This window comes from Ascidiella aspersa, chromosome 5 (genome assembly GCF_963924565.1).
Source record: "Ascidiella aspersa chromosome 5, kaAscAspe10.2, whole genome shotgun sequence".
NCBI lineage: Eukaryota > Metazoa > Chordata > Ascidiacea > Phlebobranchia > Ascidiidae > Ascidiella > Ascidiella aspersa.
The window spans coordinates 32,773,315-32,799,447 of record NC_139451.1 but is presented as its reverse complement, the minus strand read 5'-3'; the positions used below and the strand labels follow the sequence as shown (position 1 = coordinate 32,799,447).

The following is a 26,133-nucleotide window of genomic DNA, read 5'->3' as shown; positions in this document are numbered from 1 at the left end:
CCTTTGTTAGATAAATCAAACAAACTTTAAAACAAACAAAAATCTTTAGTTCTCTTTTGTAAAAAGTCTATTTTGTTTAAATAATGTGATCGACTCTGTTAAAAATATCATCAGGTCCGGCACTAAGTGGAAACTAGTTTGCAACATTTTGTTCTTCAGTAAGATGACCTGGTGATATTTTGAGAGAATGTTAAAATAGCACAAAATTTGGCCACTGTCGCCCCTTGCTTACCACAGGCGTGCGCATGAAAAATTAATAACTGCCTTCTGTGCTGTTGCACGTATAAACCCGCTCGATTATGACTGAAATCGAACGTTAGGCGAGAATATGCAAGTTCACTGTTTAGGTAAACTTCCCCACATTGATTTTTATGATTTATTGATTTTGTTTAAGCTGATGACTTTTCTAGAAAGATCGTTAACGAAATGTTGACGAAAACCAACCGGGAATTAATTAATTTTTTTGCACTTTAAATAGAGATCCTGAAACTATGTTAAACCTAGACTAACTTGTGTTTACATAAAATGCCAGACCCCATTATAACAACGCCATATTGCATTTTGGTGGTATCTTTAAGAAATTGTGTGACAATGTAACCTAATGACGACGCATTGGTTGTTGACAAGTGCATTTCTAACTCGCACCAACTTTTCGTTTTTATCCTGTTCATTTGTTTATAAATATTTTTTCGTCTAAGAATTGTTGTTTTTGACGAACTTTCTCTCAGTTAATGATAGACAAACTAAAAGAAAGATACTTCTGAAACGTTATTTTCTAGAGATGTAGCCAAAAAAAGTTTTACTTTGAAATTTACGTGTAATTTTTATTTTGCCGGAAGAACTCACTGTGTTTGATAAAAAATGGTCACTGAGAAAGTCCCAAATTATAAAGTATTTCCATTGCATGGTAAAAGTTTGATGTTTTTCACTAAAAAGTTAATTTCTCGCCCGGTTTAACAGAAAGGTCAAAATAATTTTACATTTTTCGGCTTGACCATAAAAGCCCAATGGTCAAGGCATTGAGCCCATGTGTCCCTTTGCTCACCACTATGACGTAATAACACGTGGCCAGTGACGTCAGTTGAGACTTTTCGTCGGACCAGACGCAATTTGACCTTTCGTGACCTTGGTTCCTTTGTTGTTTGGCGTCGCGCGGCCATTGTTACTATTCGAAATACAACAATAAAATCAGTTATTTTCGAGGTCGATGAAGTGTTTTCACCCCTAACAACTCGCGGGAGCTTGTTAGACCTTATTATCAGGGGTGTCCGATGGTACCGTATCGAAGGCGATACTGGTATCGTTACTTGCCCGATACTTAATCGATCCGACGCCTTTTTCATCTGCAAGATGTTTTACTTTTTGCAAAATGAGGCTCAACGAACGTGCGTTTTAGAGTTTTTAGTTGAGAACGTTATCTGTTTTGAAGATTTAGTAAAGGTTTTGAGATCTTATTAAGAAAATATTTCAAAGTTGTAGAGCGGTATATGAACTTTGCTGTTTTTACGGATAATTGAATATTTGTATTTTTGTCAATCTTGACTTTTGTGAAATACTTTGTGGTATACCAACCATTTAACCATCTCATTGTTTTATGTTGTTACTCACTAAGGTTTGCAATATGGCAATTATTTGGTAAAAAGCAACAAGTGCTTCAGCTTAGGACAGTTAAACAACAATAGCAATAACATGGAATAAAAACGGATTACTGTTGAGTAGCTTTCTGGAAGGAATACAAGTCTGGAAATACACTTTTAAGAAGAGTTACTCATTTTCCATAAGGAACCTACTCGACATTTTAGTTGGATTATTAACAAATTCGAAAATTTGCTCACCGATGTGTTGACTTGCCTACTTAACTGACGAGTAGAATGTACTCGTTTTGAAGATAACACTTTGACGATTTGAAACCAACTTCGATTCCAATATTTTCTACTGTTTAAGCGACTTGAACTCACTCGTACTCGTATCTACTCGTGAACGAAGATGGAAGTTGAAACAATGACAGCGAGTCCAACTCCTCAACTCGGCAACTGTCAAAACGAGTCACCCAGCCACCCGAGTAACGTCTACCTCAACCGCAAAAACAAGCCTCCCAATCTGAGTATTTCACTGAACGAAGATAGCGATGACAACTCGATAAACTACTCGCCCACAGTTGAGTGCGACTCGCCCTATGTAACTCTACGCAAGCAGATGGTGAGTAGCACCACAGCTGCCATGAACTCGCCTGTCGTTAAACGGGTATCAAGACTCGAACAAATACTTGACATACCCGACGTTGCGGCCGCGCTGGTGCATGACGAAGGATACGAGTTGCTGCTGAAAACTCGTAGAGCGAGTTCCGAGAACTCGACCGCTACTCGCCAGCAAACTCCCGGAGTTTCGGGGGAAAATGGCAAGTTTGTGTTCGACGAGTCGCAAGCGGACGCGGACAGCGAGTCGAACTCGGGCAGTGACTCGTCCTCGCTACTCAGCACCGCCGACTCGGCCACTGCCAACTCGGACAACAACAATAAGAAGAAGCAGCTGCGTCCGCGTTTGGAAGCGAGCAAACCCGAACTCGCCAACTCGCAGAACGTGTACGATCGAATCGCCGACAGCACGAAACCAGCAGAGCTGTTCGAGGAAAGAAAACTCGAAAAAAACGAGTTAGAGCTACTCGAATCAAACGACGATAACGACTCTTCGGGTACGCCGAGTACTCCTGACCCGGTTAACTCGGGAAAGCGATCTCTCTTCTCGCGATTTCGACTCTCTGGCGTTACTCGAAGTTCGAGTCAGCTTAGTTTGCAAGGTTGGGACTCGCTGACCCGCGCACTCGCACGAGTTGGCGTCGCTTCGTCCCTACTCGTCGGACTCGACCTTGACTCGTTTGAACTTGACCCCCAACTCACCCCGATCTTGAAGCGGAGATCGCGATGCGAGGATTTTACTGGAAAGGTGACCTTGAAACGACATTGACTCACGTGGAAGAGTTGTTTAGTGTTTATAGTTTTAACTATAAGTCTATTTTAATGGTTAAACGAAACATCAATTTAGTTAGTCTACGAAATAGTCTAGGTGCAAAAGTATCATCTCTAACATGGGCTTTACTTAACATTTTTGACCCGCCACATAAAACACCTGTTTTACCTCAAATTGTATCTAAAGACTTAATTTATAAATTCTAATGCCAAGGAGACTTGGCTGTAATATGGAGGCTTAATCCAGAAAGTCAGATTAAGTTTGCTTTTAAGATAATCTCCTGCTAACTTGCTGACAAGACTGCTGTAATATGTGGGGTGTTGTGATTTCAAATCAATATTACATTGATATTTTGTAAAAAGTTACTATAATGAAGTAATAAAGTTGGTGGTAACATAGCATCCAATTAAAGCATAACGTCCATGCATTGAACTTCATTGCTTGTAAAGTATGTGGCGTTATATTCGAACAATTTTCTACTTTTAAAACCATAAAATTAAAAAAAATTTGATCATTTTTCAATGAAAGAAAAAATGTGATTAAGTTGCCACATATTCCCCTCGGTAGTTTAATCGTATTTTTTTGTATCATTACATTAACGGTGCATTTTGGCTAAGCCAGAAAAACATGTTATTTAGGTCACGCCGTCATCAAAAATTGACAAAAAAGAATAAAAAATACCACAAAAAAATAGGAAATTCACCAACAAAAATATGTAATACAGAAAAGTAGAATAACAAAAATCCAAACATTCAACGGTTTTGTGTTTTTCATTCAAAGCCGCGGTAGCTGCTTGCAGCCTTCTATGGCTTGTTTATGATCCTACAGAACCTGTACAGTGCATTTCTCCGTAATCAATACACGCGTACAATCAGCCAAGCACGCTCTTCCAAATATCACCGGCAACTTCATTCAGTAATAGTTGTCCTTGGGAATTGCTCTGTCGTGCACAACCATCAATAAGGCTCGAAATAGAACGGAGACACTCGTGTCTTCTCGGCCAGACTGCTTCAAATGTAGGCGGTTTTGTTTACCGTGAATTCGCTTAAGTTTGCTGCCAAGCTAATTGTTTTTTACCAACCAAACCGATTTCAACTTCCATTTTTAACCATGCTTCTGCTTAACTGGCGTTTTTTTGACCAAACTAATGGGTGATCCCCAAACAGCCCTGTTAGTTTTTACTTATACGTATTTTCATTCTGTCCAACCACATCTGCTTGTTTTAATTCCAATACTAAAGTTTATAATCAAACGATGCGCGGAAAAGCAGCCGAAAAATTTGCCTTGTCTAAGTTTTCAAATTTCAAAGAATTTTAATCTAATAGTTTTTCGAAAACATGAAGTGTTCCTGGGGAAAAGTCATTTTTAAGCACTTTTTATTGACAAAGAAGCAAATAAATAGAAGAATTGGGAGAAAAAAATGCCAAACCTCTATTTAAATCAGTTGATGTCAACTTTTTGGTCGTAGACCACTTAGTGGCCTTTCCTGTCGATGCTTCAAACTGCTTTCTAAAGCCGAAAAAACGACCATGTTCAAAGAATAATAACACACTTTGTGATTCCTACTCCTTTTTCACCCGAAAATTGGTATTTTTTTACAAGTGTAACAGAACATTTGTAGCGAACCATTCAAGTCCTGTTTGTAACTGTTCAGGAAGAGATTTTACATCGTTTAAAAATGACGTCACGTTGTGTTGTTGCTGCTTCTGCAGCTGAATGCATGACGCATGGTATGATGTCATTTCAGGTCAGGATGTTTGTGGATTGGATGGCGCGACATGCACACGCGCACACACACGCACACACACGCACACACACGCGCACACACGCGCACACGCACACACGCACACGCGCACACACGCGCACACGCACACATACACACACAAACGCACACACTTTTTAAATTAAAAAATGTGGTTTATTGTAACGATTATGCAAAGTACCCATAACTTATATATGTAAACATCAACTTATCAATTTACAAGATTTCTAGATCGCACGTGCACACAAAGTTGTAAATTGTTCAGATATTTCGAAATACACGAAGTAATACTGAATAAGTACTGTTTTGGCCGAAAGTTGTGCACAAAATCTTTCAGTTCTCTAAAAACTTGCTCTAATGTATGACGAATCTCAAGTTTGACACGGTATGTCATGGATCGAATCAAAAGGCAAACTTATCTCAACTGGAGCCAACCTATTTCGGTTTTGTACAAGGTCCCAGTTAAACTTTTGATGTCTTGTCGGTTATTGTTCAACAGTAGGGCTTTAGAAGAAGTTATGCGTTTGTCTGTGAATGATTCGATTATTTCTAAAACTATTAAAGGACTTTTGAATATCAATTCAATATATAAAACGTTGCTACCAGGCATTGTAATAATATTATTCAAAAACAGATCCTCTGGTAATTATTTTGATTCTCCAACTTTTCGACAAATTATACAGGCCGCCTTCTTCAGGGCGAATGGCGCCGAACGTTCGTAAAAGTGTATTATGGGTGACAAAATGGTTGTAAATGTTAAGTTTGACGTTGTAGCCACGGCTTGCAACAATGTTAGTCAAACAACTTTCCACTTACAGACAAAGGCTGTGTGGGATAAGCATACTTTCAGAGTGGGCGGCAAATATTAAACGCAAATTGACAAAAAGCATTTGGTTTACAGCCTGTGCGCAAATAAGACACATGAAAGAACCCGTACATTGTAAAACAACGCTGAAAAGATATCCAAGAAATTTAAATCGTCAAAAATCTTGTGATGTGTTTTACGGTCTCTTATGTTTGACATTTACAAGAATTTATCGCCTAAAATTTCGAACTAGTTTCGGATTACTGGAACATTACAACATATGTGTATATCGGTGATATAGTTCTTTCTAAAGTCGTACTGACAAACCGTAACTAAACACGTATAAATGTAGCAATCAGGTGGCACTGTATAACGACAAATTATGTTGAAATTTATCAACAGTACACTGAAAAATTACCAAGGATTCATACAAGAACAATTAAGGCTGTAAAAGTCACACATGTTAGGTTGGCCTCGTTAAGTCGCCTATGATTACTGAAGACAACGCTGTACCTTCGGATTACTTGGAAAACTGTTGCAAAGTTATGTGCAGACTGAAATCAATATCAGGCGAGACGATTTGGACGGATCAATCAATAACTTCTCCCGTGTTGGAACAAAATTTCCCGACCGCCCTAATTTGCAATCCTATTGGACTTTTCTCGATGTTTCTTTAAATGTTTCATTCAAACATGACTTATATCAACACCGGATCACAGTAGATTTCCATTTAAGCAGTGGTTTTCCAATCCTTTTTCCCTCCTACCCTAATTTGAATATACCGAGACACCGGAAAACGCAACACATGAATAATTAATCGGTTGTTCACAGTTTGACATTATTCATCTTATCGAAACAAACTAAAAGGTCTAGAATTATACAAAAAAACAAGTACAAAAATATCAAAAATATATTTAAAACAATTGCGCAATAATTGGAAAATTGTCACAAATTAGGACTAAAACGTGTTTTTTTTTTTAGTTTAACAATTGTGAGTTAATAGTTAGAGTTACCTACATTAGTAAGAACACATAAATTGGGTGTAAAATAACAAAAACAGTAAAAATTGCCAAAAAAATCAGATAAAATATCTACAAAAATATGCGAAAAATTTCTCTAAAATTGGTCAAAATAAGATGTTTTTAAAGCAACAGCAACCCCCTAAACATGAGCTTACTGATAAGCGAAAAAGTTGCACCAAAGTATTTCGAAATAAGAAATGTCAATACAAAGGTGTTTTTGAAGCAGAAGCTAACCCCTAAACACCCTCATTTTTGCTCCACAGGAACCTGGCAGTCGACCCACTATACGCAAGAAGACCGTGTCCTTCAGTCGACTCCCAAGCGAGGCATCGGTCAAGAACTCATCCGATTGCATAGCTCTCATGCGCACTGGACACCAGTTTGTTAAGATGAGATCCAACTCCAGGGTCTACAACCGACTCTACTGGTTTGACGACGTTTCAAAGTGAGTTAGAGATGCTTTGTAGATGCTTTATAGTTGAAATAATTGCTAATTTATCTAATAAATCCTAAGTTAAAGATTTTCTCTCATTTTACTAGTTTTTAGACAGATTTATTTGTTTTAGGTAAATGTTATTTTGCAAATATTTCTATTTAACCTGTTTAGAAAGTAAAAGGTTTCGATAAATTACGATTTAAGGAAGTTTGTGATTTTCAAAATAAAACGTATTTCATTTAGAAAAAAAAGTATCTATTTGTGCTTTTCTCTGTCAAACAATTAATAGTGTTTTCAGAGTAATGTGGCTGCTGGGTGATTCGTCAGGCCGACAATACCCATTTACATTCACGTAAAGTCCCTTTTTTGAATAATATCCTTTATTCTCAACATTTGCGCTGATACGAACTTTAAATTTATTTCTCACGAAGCATTAAAGGTGGAAATAACCTTTTAATCGTATGGGACAGTACCGCTATTTGGCACATTTTAATAGTGAAACTTTTTTATAATGTTTCGCAGTTACTTGAATGTTAAATAGGTGAAATAATACATTTCCCACAGCATGTTTTACTTTTTATCTAAAACAACGCAATGTTATCCGAATCGTGCTTTTGTATATTTCGTGAATAAATTAATTACATCAGCAACTCGCCTTCATGACGCAAACACGAGCCAACTAAAAGCCGATATTAAATCCCCGCCTGAACCCAACAAAGCACTCGGATGCATGACGTCACAATGCGGCATTGTTTGCGGTCGCTCGTGTCTCGCTGCTGGTGACCTTGGCCGCGACCTCTGGGCACGTGCACGTGTATTGGCGCAGACGACTTACGCTTGTGGCTGTTTCAACTGGTTGACTGCTGTATGAGGCTACTTTAGAATAAACAAAGAACACTAGCATTTAACTGTATGCACGCACTTACTTCAACGACTCCCAACATTTGTAAAAAACGTAATGTGAATCAATAATGGAGGCATCACACATTCTAAGCCACTTTTTTGTGTGTTTCTTGTGTTTATTTTACCGAGTTATTTAAATTAAGAAGTGGCTCCGAATTTGACAAAAAATATGTTAATTTGACAACTCATTTCGTTCGTGTTGCTTTTTTTTCAATTTTATTTCTGCTTCAAAGGCGTAAGGTCCTTTTCAATCATAATTTTAGGTTTTCTTACTTTTCCCATGTTTTCAAGGCCTCGTTAACAGCCGGTTAGCTTATACTGCTATTTTTGGGGATATGAGGCCGCTTTGAAAAGGCAAGACTTTCTTTTTAGCCAAAATTTTGTAGGTTTCTATTTCTTAGTTTGTATACCCTTCGTTTTTTACAAGAATTAACGTATTTTTTTAGAAGAATAAATGATATGAAATGTAAAAACAGGCACTAGCTGTTCCGTAATAACCACATTATTGCCGTGTTTGATGTTTCTTATTTCAGAGTAGAATATAGCTCCTGTTCATAAAAACAAAACAAATCTTCAAAATTGTCAATAAATAAAGTCCATTATTTGGATAATATTCCATAAAGTGCAATCGCTGTTTCGAAATTACAACATTTCCGCTTTTTTACCAGTTGCCTTCGCTGGGAGCCATCGAAGAAGGACTCTGGTAAAGCGCGGATCGATCTTTCCTCGATCGGAGAAGTTCGCTCGGGGAAGACGACCGAGCTCTTCGTGTCATCCGACATCTCGACCCACTTCCCTGAGGAGTGTTCCTTCTCCATCATCTACGCCGACGGGAAGACGCTCGATCTGATCGCAAACTCCGCCGACGACGCCAACGTGTGGGTAACCGGTAAGTTGCGGAACTTTTAACTAATTTGCGAATCTTTTTATGAATTTGGGGAACTATTTTCCTAATTTACAGATCTTTTTATGAATTTGTGGAACTTTTTATGATATTGCGGAACTGTTTACTAATTTGCGGAACTGTTTGAGGTTTTGCGGAACTGTTTACTAATTTGCGGAACTATTAACTAATTTGTGGAACTTTTAAGTCAATTTGCGGAACTATAACTTTTAGGTTAATTTGCAAAACTTTTAAGACAATTTTCGACTTTTACTTGTTTTGCTGATTTGCTGGGTTCTTGTACTGTTTTGTTTTAGATTTAAACATGAGAAATGATTGAGTTTCAAGTCTTTAGAAACCTATCATTTTTGTTTGAAAAGTGTGAATTTTTTAAACATGCCGCAACCCTGCTCCAACTCATTTTTCAGACCCAGAACTTTTTGCTTATTAACCTTCGAAATATTCATTTTCGTAACTTCCCCTCAAAAATATATTTTTTTTAACCCCCACAAAATATTTTTCTCCCCTAGGACTTCGGTGCCTGATGTCGGGCCAGGACGTGGAGGGTCTGCGCATGCGCAGTGACGCTCGTGACACGTGGTTATGCGCAATGTTCGACGGCGCAGATATTAACGGCGACGGTTTTTTGGACGAGGATGAGTCACTCAAGCTACTTACGGTAAGTTGTGGCTTAATTACCGGTCTTTGCGTATTTAAATCTGTTTTCCATTGCGTTGAGAGTTAAACCACTCAAGGTAAGTTTTATGTTGTTTAGTGTTGTGTGCATGTTACGTAGACCAATCTTTATGGAATTGTGCCATGTAAGAAATAAGAAAGAAATAGGTCAAAGAGATTTTCCAAATAATTTTTAAATTACGGCGTGAAATAGTTGGTCATATACAAATTCCTAAAATCGTGTGGTGACGCGTACTGGTAAAACATCATTAACTTATCTTTCAAACGGCGGTTTGGGACAATAGAGTAGATTAACCCCCTAAAAAATTTTTTTTGTCGATTTATTGTTCTTGCATTGTTATCGACCTCCCCCATAAAATACCTCCATTTATGTGCATTTATGGAATTTAATTTTACTGTGACGTTAATGAACATTAACACATCTCCAATAGGTGAAACACAAAAACCTCACGAAAAATATTGTAACTCAATTTAAAACACATCTATTTGTTTTGTAGAGTTTAAGCGATGGGATCCGGGAGCTCCGGATTAAGCAGAAACTTCAGGAGCATGTTCAACTTAGGGGAAGCACCGACCGGTCGCGACTCAGCAAGGACGAATTCGTCGAGATCTTCAAGGTCAGTCGCCGCAAATAAATGACCTTGAGACCGAGTTTATTTTGTTTTTTGTTCTTTTTTGACCGAGTAACGAGTTTAGTCAAAAGGGGAGTAAAACATGTCACAAATGACAAATATTTTCTATTTACTTTGCACTAATTTTTTTATTAGTCTTTCATCAAACTTGATAACTTTTTATCTTAAACTAAGTTTCTTTAGTTTAACCAACTTAAAAAGTAAAGCCTTTTTCTTTAAAAGTTACTTTAAATTTTGACAAATTTGTCGCATTTTAGTTATGTCTAAACTTTTGAAGTACGAGAATTTATTGCGGTAAGTTTACGAGAATTACTCTACTCGTGAGTGATTCTCCTGTTTCCCAGTTTATTGGATTCAGCGAGTAATTACTCGGCTTTTGTTTAACGCAGGACGTTGCAACTCGGCCGGAAATCTACTTTCTACTCGCCCGATTCGCGAGTAGGGACGACCGACTCACCGTCAACGACCTACTCGTGTTTCTAGAGTCGGAGCAAGGTACTCCACCACTTCATATCTTTTTAATTATAAGCGTATTTTTTTATTGTTTAGAACTGTGGTTCTCAACCTTTTTAGCTTACGGACCGGTAAAATTTCAAAACAAATTTGTGGACCGGTGGACCTTCAAATATCAAAATCAAACCAAAATGTAATTACGACAAAATAATCTACTTCAAAGCAAAGAATGGAAACTTTTATTAAGCCTTCGGCATCTTGCATTTTGTAGTTAAGATTTAAAATTGTAATATATTTGGCGGACCGGCAGGAAAGTGGACGCGGACCGGCGGTTGAGAACCACTGGTTTATACTATTTTTTTATTGGTAAATTTAATTTTTTTTTAACTTTTATTAGACTTATGTCGACTTATAATATTCGTTACAGCGTTGTCACAAAAGCATCTTTAGAATGTACTTGATTATCTTTCTATTTTACACTAAATTTGCAACTCTGGCATGTAACACACATCCAACTCAATAAAACAAGGCAGATTAATTTATTATTTTAAATATACTATTCATTCAAAAGTCTAGATCACTCTCGCCATTGATTAGTTAAAAAATTGTGTTTGATTGTTTGTGTGTTCGATTCTACGCCAGGTGTAAGTGACGTAACAGAGGAGATGTGCGAAGAGTTGATCGCGAAGTTTGAGCCTTCGAAGTCCCTCAAGTCCATCCCAGCCCTGGGAATCGACGGGTTCACAAAATACCTCATGTCGGACGCTTGTGGGTTGATGGATCCGCGACACTTGCAGGTTGGTGGCCACATCACCACACAGTGTGGCTGATGTCTGGATATTAGGAAAGATAAATATCTATAGTTTCATTACACAATGTAACAATATTAAACATGATAAATATCAGATCGGAATCTATACTATATAGCATTTCATTGAGGCCGTCCTTGTCCATGCTAGGATGGTACTCGTCCGATACTAGGATACTTCTAGTGAAAGCAAAAAAGAACATTCAAATAATAATTTCTATCCCAATTTCTAGTTAAAATTAAAAAAAAATCAAAAGGCCAATGTTTTGCTGTTTAGCCTTTTAAAATAGCTTCTCGTATCATTATTACCCCTGTAATTTTTTTTAATATCGTTTGCGGAAAATTTTTACACCGATTTTTAACCATTATTCGAATTAGTAAGAAATGGAAACGACTCTACTTAGCGAAATGCATATTTTTTATTGTAATTTTTTTAACACCTTAATGGAAAATTTTTGTTGAAAGCTGTGTCCATCAAGTTAAGAAGCACTACTATACACTAGTAAACATTGTCTACAACGTGTAGGTTTGTGAAGACATGACGCAACCCTTGTCGCATTATTTCATCGCATCGTCCCACAACACTTACCTCATGGAGGACCAAGTTAGCGGGCCCAGCAGTGTCAGCGCGTACGTACGAGCCTTACTCAGGTAAGAAGTCCTTTTCATCAACTCGTATTTACTGGGATGAGGAACTGAAACAAAACTCGTGTTGAGCCCTGTAGGGTCTAAGTCTTTGCTTCTTAACTTGGTTTGATCACAGACTGCGTTAGTTAGTATGATTGGTTGACTTTGTTGTGCTTGGTTCTAAGCAAAGATTTATTAAATGTTACGAAAGATTGCAGAAGGAATACGAACACGCGGCCTATATTTATTAAGCTATAATTTAAATGCTGTCGTCTTAAATGTGTTTTGTTCATTTTAAAAGTTTGGTTGACACAAAAAAAAACATTAGTATAAATTGGATAGTTAATTATGTTGTTAAAAATGTCAAACATTTAAATGGCTGGTAATACAATTTGCTAATAAATAGCGTTTTAATTATTTGTTTAATTAAACCACATTAAAATTCAAACCACTTTATTTTGGACAAACTCGGACCGTTTAAGGCCCACAATATGCCTTTGCTAGATTCGCTCGCTTTTGCCAGCGTTAAAACCCGCGTCCGTGAAAATGTGAGACCTTATGCTGAGTTGCATTAACCGCCGCCTCACTTTTAGATGCTGCAGATGCGTGGAGCTTGATTGCTGGGATGGAACCGACGGTGAACCAGTCGTTACGCATGGACACACACCAACCAACAGGTTTCAATATAAGTTACTACAGATATAATATCGTTATTGTGGATTATTCTTCTGGTACCACGTTTCTAAAATATGGACTTGCGCAAAACTCGGTCATAGTGTCGGTAATAGTCTGATGCCTCGTGTTTTATCGGTTTGTAGGGTTTTGGTATTGTTACTTGTCCGATGCCCGAAGCTTGATACTCGATATCAAATTAATTCGGCAACTCAAGTTGCTAGAGATTGAGCGATAGTACCGTGACAAAACCGATGCTAGGTCGCTGCCGAACCGATCCCAAATATGAATTGCTGATATTTTAACGCCTTGGACGCCAACAAATACCTAGTACACCTCTCTGCCAACTGCATTTCTGCACCCTTGTCGCATTTGGTACATGAGATGTATTTACAACAAAAGTAGACGTTTTTGTTGAAGTTCAATTGCCATTCATATAGGAATTATTCGTTGGTTCAACCTACTTCTACAAACGTTAAACTATAGTCTTATTTATAATTTACCAAAATATGCTTTATCTTCTACCTTTAACATGCCTTTATAGGTCGTTAATAAAATTTTGTTTATATGGCAAATGTAATGAAAGAATTGGGTCGGATCGGACGATGTATTTTTTACAAAATAGTCAGATCTACGTTTTGGAATATATACAAAGTATCGAACATCCCGCATGAAAACCTAATCTGTTTTAAACATCTATTTGTTTCAATCCCTTTTATTTAAACTCGTGTTTCCAACCGCTATTGTACCGCGTAGTAAGTTGTGTGTGAAAGCTTGTGAGGCAGCAATCACAGCCCTCACTAAATGCCAAAACCTTCCTTCGACCTCAATCACAAATCCAATAAACTTTACAAGGAACGTCTATTTTAAGATCACGTTTCCCGAGCTAGACTAGCTGCTCATTTTTAGTTTTCTGCTTTCAGTTTTTCTTTCTAAAAAAATGTTGGGCATGAGGCAATGAGATAAAAATAAAATGTTATAAAGGCCTTATCTTTGTTTTTTTGTTAAAAAATATTTTCTGTTAAATAATGTTTTTAGGGTGGTCTACAAATATTAAATTTCCTAGAGACTGATACAAGAAAACTGTTTTTATAAGATTTATGGATTATTTTTCTAGAGCCGCCTTTTGCTTTTGTCCAACTTAACCATTTTATCTATTTCCGGTCGCCGGTTGTCCTTTTTTTCGGCTCATGTCAATTCCCCCTGTTGAACACTCTTAACGATTTTTTTCCGTGTGTTTTTTTGTTTAACAATAGTATTTTCCCTTCATCGCTGTTTTCGGACTTTTTTTGCTTCCCTCTAAAATGGACTTATATCTTTGTTTTTTAAACGTTATGGTGAAAATCCTCTGTTTTTTCTGTTAAATAAGCTTTTAAAAGGTGAACAAGCTTAAGGGTTGAATTTTGTATTTGTGCGAGTAAACGTAATTATGTGAATTGTTTATAGTGACTGTTTGTATTAATTATGAAAAACTAGTTTTTCTTTGGAGCATAATGGTTGGAGGTTGGAGTAATATGTAATAAGAATACCAAAGCCCATACACAATTGAGTCATTGATAAAGTTTTTCCGCTTTCCTGCTTCATCGCGTTTTGTTGCTCTCCTCAGCATCCCGTTCCGTCAAGTGGTGGAAGCCATCGGTGATAGCGCCTTCCGCAACTCTAGCTACCCTGTAATTGTGAGTGTGGAGAACCACTGTAGTGAGAAGCAACAACTCTTGATGGCAGAACATCTAACGCAAGTGCTCGGCGACAGGATATACAAAGAGGTGAGTAGATAGGCTGGGGATAAAGGGTAATGTTCGACCAAGGCAATATAGTTATTAACCTTTTTTTACTGTCGTTATTCGTCAATTGAACAACTTGATTTATTTAAGATTTTTTTAATTGGATCATTTTAGGTTTTTATGAGAATGCTTTTAGCTGGGGCTAAGGGAAATGTTCGCTCTTGGGCCATATTATTAAATTTTACGGTCGTAACTTATCACTTGGACACCTAAATTAATTTTAGCGTTTATAAAACTGGAGCATTGCAGTTTTTCATGAGAATTAACGGACTTTTAAAAGCTGTTTTTTTGCTGAGAACAGGACATACAAAGAGGTGTGTGCATTCCCTGGGGCTAAGGGGTAATGTTCTCTTAAGGCAGGGGCCATATTGGTTAATAGGGGGTCGCCAAACTCGGTGCAGTTTGATTCTTCAAGCCCGCGGCATATCTTCCTAAACATCTCCAATTAAGTTCTGTTATTTATACTTTATCAACGGAAATGTTGCTAGATACAAAACTAAGCTATAACAAATGAACTTTAAAACTAAACGAAAGATTCATGGAGCTGACTTTACATTTTTATATTTTTTTATGATTTCTTCGTTTAATAATAAGTCAAGTCAAATATGGTGAATTCAAAATGTATTCCGTTCCGCAGTACTAAACTCATCATCCGGTCTCATAAGCTAAAGTGTATCACAGGTTTCAAACTAATGTTTAACTCTTTACTCTCCACAGGCACTTGTGGGCGACCGAGATCTTCTCCCTTCACCTGAAGATCTCAAGAACCGCATCTTGATCCGGACCAAGAGGCTCCCTCCCGGATGTAAGGATGACGTCGGTTACGCTTCAGAGGACGATGAAGGTCAAGAGGTCGAAGACAAGGTGAGGACAATTTGCGGGAGCGGAAATGTTTGCATTTTTAGGGCGACGGAAATGACTTTAAGGTCGAATTTGGTTGTAGTTTCGATTTTTAAGGGACGTTTATTTAACAAAAACAATTTAGTTTTGTGATTTTTGACCAAAAATACAGCAAATACTTTAAGAAACTTAATTCCAAAAGAAAATAATTTGCGGAATGGATAAATATTTCTGTACAAAAACGACACTTTACTGTCTTTTCAATTCTTCAACTTTTAATTTTACTTTGAATCAAACATCCAACACTATTTTGGACAACTGTGACAGCCATTTGAGTCCTATTAAAAACTTAGAAAGTGCTGTTAAACGGTAAATTGTATTTCACTTCTGACGAGCTTTCGCACAACCGTGCTCGGTCAGGCCAGAGTAAGACTAAAACTGTACTAACGAGGAAAGTAAAAGGCGGTAAAATGTAGACGGTCAAAAAATGGTGGGTTTCAACAGAAAAATGTTTGTTTTTTTGCATAAATGCCTGTTCATAGAATCTAAAACCTTGACAGCAGGTTTTTGCCTGACAATCACCGCTTCAACAAGAGTTAGTTCCTATGTTAATTCCTCTGAACAAATTTCGATTCTATGTTTTGCTGTTTTTTTTTCAAGTTGAGTGCTTGTTTTTTGCAAAGCAACAATTTTTAATTGCACTTATTCTATTTAGTAAAGTTTATTGGAATACAAATTGACATTTAAAAAATAACAAAACCTTGATTTTAAAGTTGCCTTTTTATTACAAATAGTTGTGTCTTTTTTTTAATTTTTCGTCAATTTTAGAATTTACGCTTACAATTTCATGTTCATTCGCAAACTAACCAAAATGCAGCGGAAAGTTTTATTCTAATCCCGCAATCGCATATTTCCGAAAGTTGTTTGTCGCGTCGCGCTGCCCATTGTTATCGCCCTTTGTTCGATCGGAAACCCATTGTCCTGTCACAATCGCCGCAAATTGACCTTCAAACGACTCCCAAATGACCTCGTGACAACCGAGTGACGTAGTTGCTTGACCTTGTGTGACGTCATTGCCCTTGAGGATTAGGAAGCGCGGCGCTGAGCGCGATTGTTACAAAACAAACAAACACAATGGCAAGTCGTGAAGTCGATTCACGCCAAGAGCAAAAACAGTTTAAAACTAAATAAAGATGCTTTTTGAAAACTAATGGATCCGATCCGATACTGAAGTCTTTATCACTGTGCACGTACAGGAATTTATTAAAACACGAAAAGGCTTAAACAAGTGGATTCCTTATTCAAATAGAATTCAATACAAAACAATGTTAATAAAACAGAAACAGAATCAGTAAGTCAAACATCATTGCCAAACACTTACAAGTAACTAACAAAATGAGCTCCTACCGCGACAAGGTAGTAACACAAACTGCCGTAAGGACAACTACAAGGCACCATGTGCTCAGTGACCTTTGACCGCAAGTCATAGAATGATTACAAAATTAAATAGGTCATAAGTAAAGTTTTGATATTTTAAACTGTTGGATATTGCAATTAATTTGTCAGAAGGAAATATCTATATATCGGACAAGCTACTTTCGACTGATCAACTTTTAAAAGCACTTCGACTTTTTGGCAGATTCATGCACTCCATAAAAACGGCGATCTAATCATTTTGAGCTAGTTTGCGTAGTGTTGGGAATTAATCATAAGCATTTCATGAAAAATCCATATAAAGTGTTTTTCGATTTTTTTCCTTTTTTTTAATAAAGTTTTTTTTTTACCAGATCGCTAGTTCGATGGTTGACCTTCCGGCGCCTGTTGACCCCCCACCCCGGCCCCAGCGCAGAGGGGTACTGGTGAAACCCCTCTCCGACCTGGTGTCCATCTGCGCATGCGCAACTTTCGGTGACGACTTTGAGGTGCATCGCGACGTGAATAAGTGAGTTGGAAAAAATATAAGAAAACGTTTTTTTTTAATTTGAGAAAAAATTCGGAAAAAGATAGTACTTATAAAAAAATAAAGTTTAGTACAAAGCTTTTATAAAATATAAAAAATTAAAATAAAAAATTGTTTTTGAAAGGATTAAGTTGGTTTGTATGTTTTTTCAAGTTTCATGGGATATTTACAAATCGACCTGTAATTATATTATTTTCATTGTTCGTTTTTTTTTTCGTTTTCAAATTTCTTTAGGTTCCTAAGTCTGTTGATCAAGTGGTCATAAGTAGTTGCGTTAACCTTGTTGTTAAACATCTTTATATTGTTTTATTGGATTTGGTAGATCCTATTTGGTATGTTGGGTTGTTTTTGTGGCCTTAAATTCGCCGTTTATATCGTTTAAGTAGCAAACAGACTCGCCTCCTCGTACTCATGGTAATTTATATGTTGTTTACTATATCCAGTTGCTCAACCACTTGCTCGCTCCATGAACAACAAGCCACGAAGTACGTGGAAACCTGCCCCGACCAATTCGCCATACACAACCAGAAGTAAGTTGTTAAAATAAAACTGCAGCTGGGAAAATTGCCAGCAACTTAAAACACAAGTTAAACATCACTTCCAAACACTTACAAGTAACTAACAATATCAAATCAAATTCTTTATGACAATATGAGCTCCTACCGCGACAAGGTGGTGACACCAACTGCCGTAAGGACAACTACAATGTCAAGACACCATGTGCTCAGTGACCTTTGACCGTTTGACCGCAAGTAATAGAATGCTCACACAATTAAATGGGTCATAAAGCGCTTACACCAAAATGAGCAAGATTAACATTAGTGTCTTCATATGTCAATATAATGCACGTGGTAGCAGCCCCGCCTCTTACACGCCTCTTTTTTAAGTTCAACACCTGAATTTTTAGAACGTGCAGATTAGTTGAAGAGCAAGTAGATTTTCTGATAGAAAACCGTATATACATGATGTTAACACTTTCGGAAAATTAAAAATCTAATTATGAGATTTTTCTGTATGTTAAAACAACGTACTTAACTTAATGGCCCCGCCCCTAACACGCCCCTTTTTTCCAGGTACCTGACCAGAGTTTACCCGAGTGCTGCCAGATTTGATTCAAGTAACTTCAACCCACAGGATTATTGGAACTGTGGAGTACAGATCGCCGCGCTCAACTATCAGACCCCGGGTGAGTATATACTCGTTTTAAAAGGTATTAAGAGGAGTTCGCTATACATCCTAAATGTAACACGAGTTTCTATTACTCATTACTTGTAATTCGAACTCGCACTAAACTATTTTTGTAATGCGAGTACGAAGATACTACTTGCTACTCGTAATCTGTATTCACAATATTCTGAAAAATGCGAGTAAGAATTTCATGCTTTTATGTCCAGCATAGTGATTCAATTAAGGTTTTAAAAACTTATTAACTTTCTTTGAAATGCATTTCATTGTCTTTCAATTGTTTTCCAAACGTGTGGCAACCCTCATTAACCTGTATGCGTAATGCCAGTGTTGTAAACAAGTCATTTTGAAATAACTTAAGTTCCACTCAAGTCTTAAATAAATAACAAGTCCAGTCGAAGTCAAGTCATAATTAAAGCAAGTCAATTCAAAGTCTAGTCCTTGTCAGAAAAGCTATTAAAATTGGCTAAACTCGTCCGATTATGAGCAATACCTTAACTTAAAAATACCAAAAAGGCAATAAAAGGCAAGCAAATTGTTCAATGTGCAAAAATTAGAATAAATAACTCAATTTTACGATAAATTCCTGATGAAAATACTTTTTTTTAACCCAAGTCATTTGCAGAAAATACTTAGTCAAGTTATTTGAAAACAGTGGCTTAAGTGCACTTAGGTCAAGTCATTGACTTAAGTCATTACAACACTGCGTAATGCGACAACTAGTTATTAACATATGTTTCCACTCAATACGAGTTTACATTATATGCCATTCAAACACTGAGTTTGTAATATTTTTACGCGATCAACTTTTCTTATTACTTGTGCTTTTAATTTACAAAACCGCGTTTTGACGAATATATTGTTTCTTAGGTTTAATGATGGATATTAACGACGGGAGGTTCTCAACCAACGGCGGATGCGGTTACGTACTCAAACCTGACGTCATGAGGCAACCGGTACGTAATATGACGTCATCAGAGTGTTTTACTGTGACCTAGCTTTGTTTTACATAAAATAGATTTTTTGTTGTAAAATATGAAGACATCTCTTCACGATTACTCCAAAAATAGACTTTTTCTTTTTTGGGCTATTTAAATAACATACTGGCGATTGATATAACAACCATCCGTTGTAACTCACAAACATAAAACCACATTATTTAACTTTTGGTCCATACCAACTATAAACTATATTTGTTATTCCTTTTCACCACCAGATGGCGTACTACAACACCCAGCACAATGACGTCATCCCAGGTGTGACGTCAAAGATCCTCCATTTGCGCGTCATAAGCGGACAGAACTTCCCTAAACCGAGGGGCGGAGGTGCGTTACGTAACAAAATCCTGAGTTTCATCTAATCGATAATTTTACTGCTTTGTAAATATTTTATTTTTTACACTAGGTCCCCTAAAAACGGGATAAGAAATCCTTTTACTTCTAAAAAATGATTTAACTGTAAAAGGTTTGTGACGTGTGACTGTCTCACTGTCTTTCTTGTCCAGTAATTTAATTATCTGGTAAAAAATAAAAAAATGGAGATTTGTTTCTTACACTAGAATTTTTTAAAACCCAACTGCTAAGAAATCTTCGAAATTCCAAGTATATGACTTTCAGTCTTTCAAAATTCCAACTGGTAACAAAAGTTAAAGCAAATCATTGTAGAACTACAGGTATTTTCTTAAAAATCAACAGCGCTGTGTTTAATGTAAAACTAATATTAAATAAATTAGCTTTATGGTGTTAAGGTAATGTTTTACCTTTTGTCCAGTTTTTCAAACCTCTTGGTAATTTTCCTGTTACTAAAAGGAAAAATGCACAATTATCGTAGAACTAAATATATGCAAGTTTACTTTAAATACCCCAAAACAATCCCGTGCCCCATTTAAAAAATCATTGCACTACAAGATAGTAACCACAACTTACGTAAGGAAAGTGTCGTGGCACCATGACCTTAGTGACCTTTGACCGCAAGCAATAGAATGCTTACACACACAATTAAATAAATCATAGAACTATTACAGTAGTGTTTCTTAACCTCTGGGTGGCGACCACATTTCGGCGGACGTTTGATTGGTTGATTCACCGACTGCAGTTCTTTCACGTGGCTAGATTTATTAAGAATAGTTCTGGAAAAGATTTCTCCAAATTTGGGAACATTTTATACAAACACATGGCTCCCATTAACTAAATTCGCACTGATAAGTCGCCAAATCTTCGGTGTTAAGCTAACGCTTAGTATTTGGATCGCAAATGGTTGAGAAATGCTTAGTTTTCTAAAATACGTTAAGTAAACCATTACTCATCATCGCATTTTACACCAATCACAGGCGCCAAAGGTCACGTGATCGACCCGTACGTCCTGATCGAGCTCTTCAGCGTTCCGGCTGACTGCGCAGAGCAGCGGACCAGAACGGCGCCCAACAACAGCGGGGAATCCCCGGTTTTTGACGAGTCGTTCGAGTTCCGACTCACCCTCCCGCAACTCGCGCTCGTTCGATTCGTGGTACTCGATGACGAGTTTATCGGCGACGAGTTTATTGGTGAGTAGTTATACGAGTTCAATTGTGAGTCAACACAATTTCATTTGCTGATTTTAAGGCTCTCTAGTACTTCTATTTTCTGCGCATGGCTCTTCCATTGAATACATTTTCCCACCCCTGGGCTAAACAGTCCACCATTAGCAATACTGCTAGTAAGTGTGCCACATTGTGTCTTATCTTTTAGGTGGGTGACCTTAGCATAAAGTTTGTGAAGCACTGCACTAACCATCCACCACTGTGGTCTTTCTTCGGCCTTCTGTTACTTACGTTACTTTCCCGCAGGTCAATACACGATTCCGCTTGAGAGCATGCGACCAGGATACCGACATCTCCGACTCCGCTCCATATTCGACGAACCACTTGATGACGCTACACTGTTCATCCACGTGTCGGTCTCCCCTTGCGACACCGTCGTCACTCCACAGGGGGGTGCTTATATGACGTCACAAGGCGTGCAGTCAGGCGGAACGCTCAAGAAGCGCTCATCCGCGTCGCAGCAGAAGCGATTGAAGAAGACGCGATCGCGGAGGGACATCGACATTGTAGTCATCCGCGAATGCGCGATCCCAAAGTTTGACGAGATGTTTCGTCGCGCCGACGCCACGCTGCTACACGCGACATCGATGCGCGATGCTTACCGCGTGTCGCTGTCCAACTTGCGCGACGCGTGCGCCCTCGGGACAAACGCAACGGTTAAGCAGTGTATCCGCACGGTGGCGCAACGCTCCCGGGGACACGACCTCGTAAGGACTCCAGGACACGACCTTGCGAGGAACAAGAGGTCTTGGTCGGTTCCGGACGAGTCCGAGCTCGAAGGGGAAGACCCGCGGAAGAGAACGGCCACCAGTGACGCCGCCTTTCCTCGACGACACACCCCCGACCCCGCCCCCGAGGTGGCATTGTTACGTCACGAGCGACGCATTCTTCTCGAGGTGCGCGGCGCCGGGTCAGAAGTGACGTCATCGGTTGGAGGGGAGTTTTGGCGCAAGGTGGGTCCGGCCCTGGACGCCCTGGTGTCCGACTGCCTGGCCCTGCTCGACAGCGCCCCCGAGTGTTGCAAGGTGTTGACCGAATTGCTTCGATCGGTCCAAAACATTTACAAGGTCAGTTCACTTTAAGTAGATTTGTAATAATTTAGCTTTTTGTCTTTTTGTTGATTATATTAACCCGTTGTTATTTCCTTTCTATTAAACTTCCCTATTTATGTTTATTATCCTTTTTATTGGCGCAGTAACTTCAAGAGTAATTTTGGGGAGATTTTTGAAATATTTTATTTAGGGAAAGAGATTAGATTTAGTTTTAACTACATTTCCTGGAGAAATATCAACTTTTTAATGAAACCATATAATTAGATACAACATAAAGACATCTGGCGAAAAATTCATTTTAGTTGTATTATTATAGATTTTTTGGATAAATATCAGTGTTACAGCCCTGCTTGTCAACTAAAGAAACATTTAAATCGCCCTTTCCCAACTTTCTAAAACGCGCATTTATTCCAGGACATTCCGAAACTTCTGAACGGGGGCGATCCGGCCGCTTTGGCCAACGCGGAACCCGGGCCCCTCATAAACGGGGCTTCCCCAGCGGCCCCGGGGGCCAAGAAATCCGGGGGCAAATCGTCGCAGAAGAAGAAGCAGCAGCAGAACTCCGGGGAGAGCGAGCGCAAACGACGACTGGCAGCTCAGGAGAACGTAAGGTGGAACCACAGCGCCATCAAGGGACAGCTCGAGCTGCTCGAGGCGTGCCGCAAGGAGGCGGTAGAGTGCTTGGAGCAGATGTGGCAGACCGGGGTCCGCTGCGGCATCGCTAAGGAAGGGCAAAAGGCGGAATCCTTAAACGGACTCGACAAAAAAGCGGAATCTGCGGACAACCGGAACGGAAACAACAACTCGGGGAATCCCCCGAAACCCAACGGCACTAAGACGCGCTTCGGGGTCACCAAGCCCCCGTTTTCAAGGTCACGCCCCACGCCAAAGCTGTCCAAGCACGAAAAAGGTGTTTCCCCTGAGTTACCCTTCACCCCGTTGTGAGTGGGGCCGCTAATAACCCCAACGGCGGGGTGGGTCAAGTTCCGGGACTTTCCCGAATCAAATGGAGCCCATGGCGAAATATTTATAGTTTAAAGTGTTTATTTTTACTTTTGGCGCAAAACGATATTTTTGTGCAAATTCCGACCAAGACTTGGTGCGAAATGACGTCACTCGTTAAACATTTAAATATGACGTATCTACTTTAGCAGTTTTAAAATGAATTCCTTATTTTAACAGGTTTTGTTTGAATCTCCAAAACAACATTTATTTTTGTTCCGGTTCAACAAATCGCTTTTACGTTTTGTTTGTTACGTCACAAAAGCTCTGACGTCAGCGCCTGGTGTGCGCTTTGTCGCCCTCGTGTGGCCTACCTTTCTTATTACCCACGCCGTGACGTCATAGAACATGTCGGTGTTGCTCTAACACGTTCGCCCAAATGAGAAAAGGTATCGATTTAATTGAGAAGGCGTTTAAAAGACTTGAAAAATCAATGATATTGAATCATTTTTCTTTAATCTAACTTGAATAGAATTTGGTAAAATCTGTCTTTTACTGAATCATCTACAAACGGCCATTGGTTCTGCCTTGGTGGTTTTCGTTTTGTTTTTTCCGCGTGCACTTTTTAGTTTTATTTGCGCAGATGTTTTGTTCGGGTGAATGTTTTGACCAACTTAAAACCAAGAAAAAATAAGTTAAAACTTTTTTTTATAAGATTGAAATTAAAATCGAAAAAAGGTAAAATTGAAAAGTTTCACGACGCTGGAATTCAGAGTTCAGGTACTTTTAGTATTTATCCGTAAGATTCAACAACTTTCATGTCGAATAATCACAAATGCGAGTTGAACCTTGCTACCCCAAGTGCAGTGTTTGTTTTCTTTGCGTGACTTTTTTCGTTATTTTTTGTCCGACCGCCAGAAATGACCAAATTTCGATCAAGATTTAATTTCCTGCCATTAGATTTTTCGCGAATCGTTGTGAAGTTTTACTCTTATTATTATTATTATTATTGTTGTTTTCCGCGTTTGAGAAAATGCACAAGTCTATATTTCTGACGTCATGACAAACACGGGGACGAAGTAGATTTTGACCCCCTCATAAATTTTTTACGATCCCTGGATGACGTCACAGCCACGTTTCTGATCGTTCTTATTTTGTTTTTTTCTCTCTTTACTTTTCTTACCGCAGTTCCCTCTTAATTAATCCAAGGTTATACAAAAGAAAATCCTTACGTCTCTTTGTCCTCATTTCGTCATAGCTTAGTGGGTTTTTCGTCAAAGCCAGGAGAACTTGGTCCTAACCTTAGTATAGTTTTATCACTGCTCCGTTGCCGAATTAAGAAATAGTGGCAGAATTAAATTTTCAAAAGGAAAACAAAATATAGGCCTTTATAGCAGAATTAGTTTTTTTTTTGTGGTTTAAAATTTTAGCTTTTTAAATAAAAGATATTTTGTGCGAGTTCGACAACTGAAAACATTGTTAAAATCAAATCTAGAACTATATAGCATGTACTAGTGCTCTATGCTAGAACCTTATTGTTAGACGGTTTATGGAAGCCTAATATTAGAAATACGAAATAAAGAAAAAACCAGGGACGCCGGACCGATTTCAGGGCAAGGGGGGGGGCGACTTTTTTGGTAAGGGCAACATAGACCGCAGGCGAGCGTAGCGAGCCGAAATTTTTGGGGGGTCCGGGAGAAATCCCCCGGAAAAAAATTTGCGGCCACGCCCTCTAGATTGGCTTAAAATGGTACCAAAAATGTTTTAACAAATGTCATTTTACGATTTTTTTTTTGCATTTTTCCGTAGCTCAAGCCCTACTCCTGTCGGTCGCATAATATTTAACGTTTGAAAAGCAATTTATCATTTTTCATGAAAAGGGTACTTCCCCCCTTGCCCCCCTTAGCAAAGGGCAGGAGGGGAGCCTGCCCCCTCCCCCCACCGCGCCCCCCCTCCGGCGTCCCTGGAAAACACACATTCCGTGCATAACGAAGAAAAATGATTATTGATTTTTTTCCACTCGAATCTTACACAATACACATACATCAATTATTAAAAACTTACCAATAAAGCAGCCCTTGAATTTTGGAGGAATCTAAAAATCCCTGGGTAGGAGCAGATGTACAAGAAATTTAAAATTTGCGCTATATTAAGAATATATAATCTTGTACCTCTATACCCCAGGCAAATTTGTTAATACTTTGCATTTAGAAATAACGATTCACTAAATTATTTGTAACCACCAAATTGGTATGGGCGATTCTTAATATTTGTTAGATCCAATTTGTTCCGCAAGAGTAACCACGTAAATAAACAAACCAAGAATGTGTTTTTTCCCAAGATCCCTATTAAATTACTTGTATCATAGAATACTTACAACTATTCTGAATTATTTTGTAAAGAAAGCTCAAAAAAAAAATATAGTATCATTGCCTGGGAAACGTTCAACAATTACACTCCTATATCTATAAGCGTCTTTATAGTTTCGTTTTAGCAAATCTCACTTTTGGCATAAATCCTACTTACAAGATTATACAGCGATAAACCAGCAAAGCGTAAAATTCCGAAACTCCCAATATCAAAAACAGAAATAGTTATTGTCAAAAATTAACAAGCAGTAAACAATAATTTCCCAATCCTTTAATTTTGTAAATGATAATACTTCCAAAATTATATTATTAGCTAAATTAGCACTGGCCTAAAATCCCACCACAGCCTACAAACAATTATTAAATCAACTCAAAATATTTGGGTTAGGGTGTCGGTTTGGGTGAGGTGTGGGACTGTGGGTGAGTCAAGTATTATTATTTAATAATATTACTTAACCTACCCAAACACAAACGCTAACCCAAATAATGTTCGTTGTGGTAGGATTCTAGACCAGCATGACTAAACTGACTATTGTTTACGATATTGAACAATTAGTGAAAGAAATGTGTGTTTGCTTAACACAAACGTCGAAAATATTAACCAGAATAGAAAAGCTTGTTAAAGCAAACAGTAGGCATACCACTTAACCCTTTCATTATACGTCTGAACGGGGCTTCATTATAGATAAATTTTATTTTGTGTGTAAGTATAAAAGCCACTGAATTAATTCTGCATCTGCATTTATACTTTAGTTGT

General features: G+C 38.2%; 1 protein-coding gene across 1 annotated transcript; it reads left to right on the top strand.

The window, feature by feature from the left end:
* Positions 1 to 1,624: 1,624 nt before the first annotated feature.
* LOC146146415 (inactive phospholipase C-like protein 2) lies at positions 1,625 to 23,811 on the top strand. The gene is made up of 19 exons (XM_083390423.1): positions 1,625 to 2,908; positions 6,818 to 7,001; positions 8,564 to 8,784; positions 9,309 to 9,457; positions 9,972 to 10,091; positions 10,496 to 10,601; positions 11,202 to 11,356; positions 11,894 to 12,018; positions 12,588 to 12,671; positions 14,273 to 14,432; positions 15,168 to 15,314; positions 17,078 to 17,232; positions 17,694 to 17,780; positions 18,324 to 18,436; positions 19,306 to 19,391; positions 19,652 to 19,760; positions 20,765 to 20,977; positions 21,260 to 22,080; positions 22,480 to 23,811. Exons 1-19 carry the CDS (start codon positions 1,987 to 1,989, stop codon positions 23,008 to 23,010), a joined length of 4,488 nt encoding a protein of 1,495 aa, XP_083246549.1. The 5' UTR covers positions 1,625 to 1,986; the 3' UTR covers positions 23,011 to 23,811.
* The last annotated feature ends 2,322 nt before the right edge of the window (positions 23,812 to 26,133 follow it).

Bases quoted from the DNA above. Each gene is read 5' to 3' on its own strand.
- LOC146146415 (XM_083390423.1), top strand. From the start codon at position 1,987: ATGGAAGTTGAAACAATGACAGCGAGTCCAACTCCTCAACTCGGCAAC. The intron at 17,781-18,323 runs GTAAGTTGTTAA...CCTTTTTTCCAG, and splicing joins TTCGCCATACACAACCAGAA to GTACCTGACCAGAGTTTACC. The intron at 19,761-20,764 runs GTGCGTTACGTA...CACCAATCACAG, and splicing joins CCCTAAACCGAGGGGCGGAG to GCGCCAAAGGTCACGTGATC.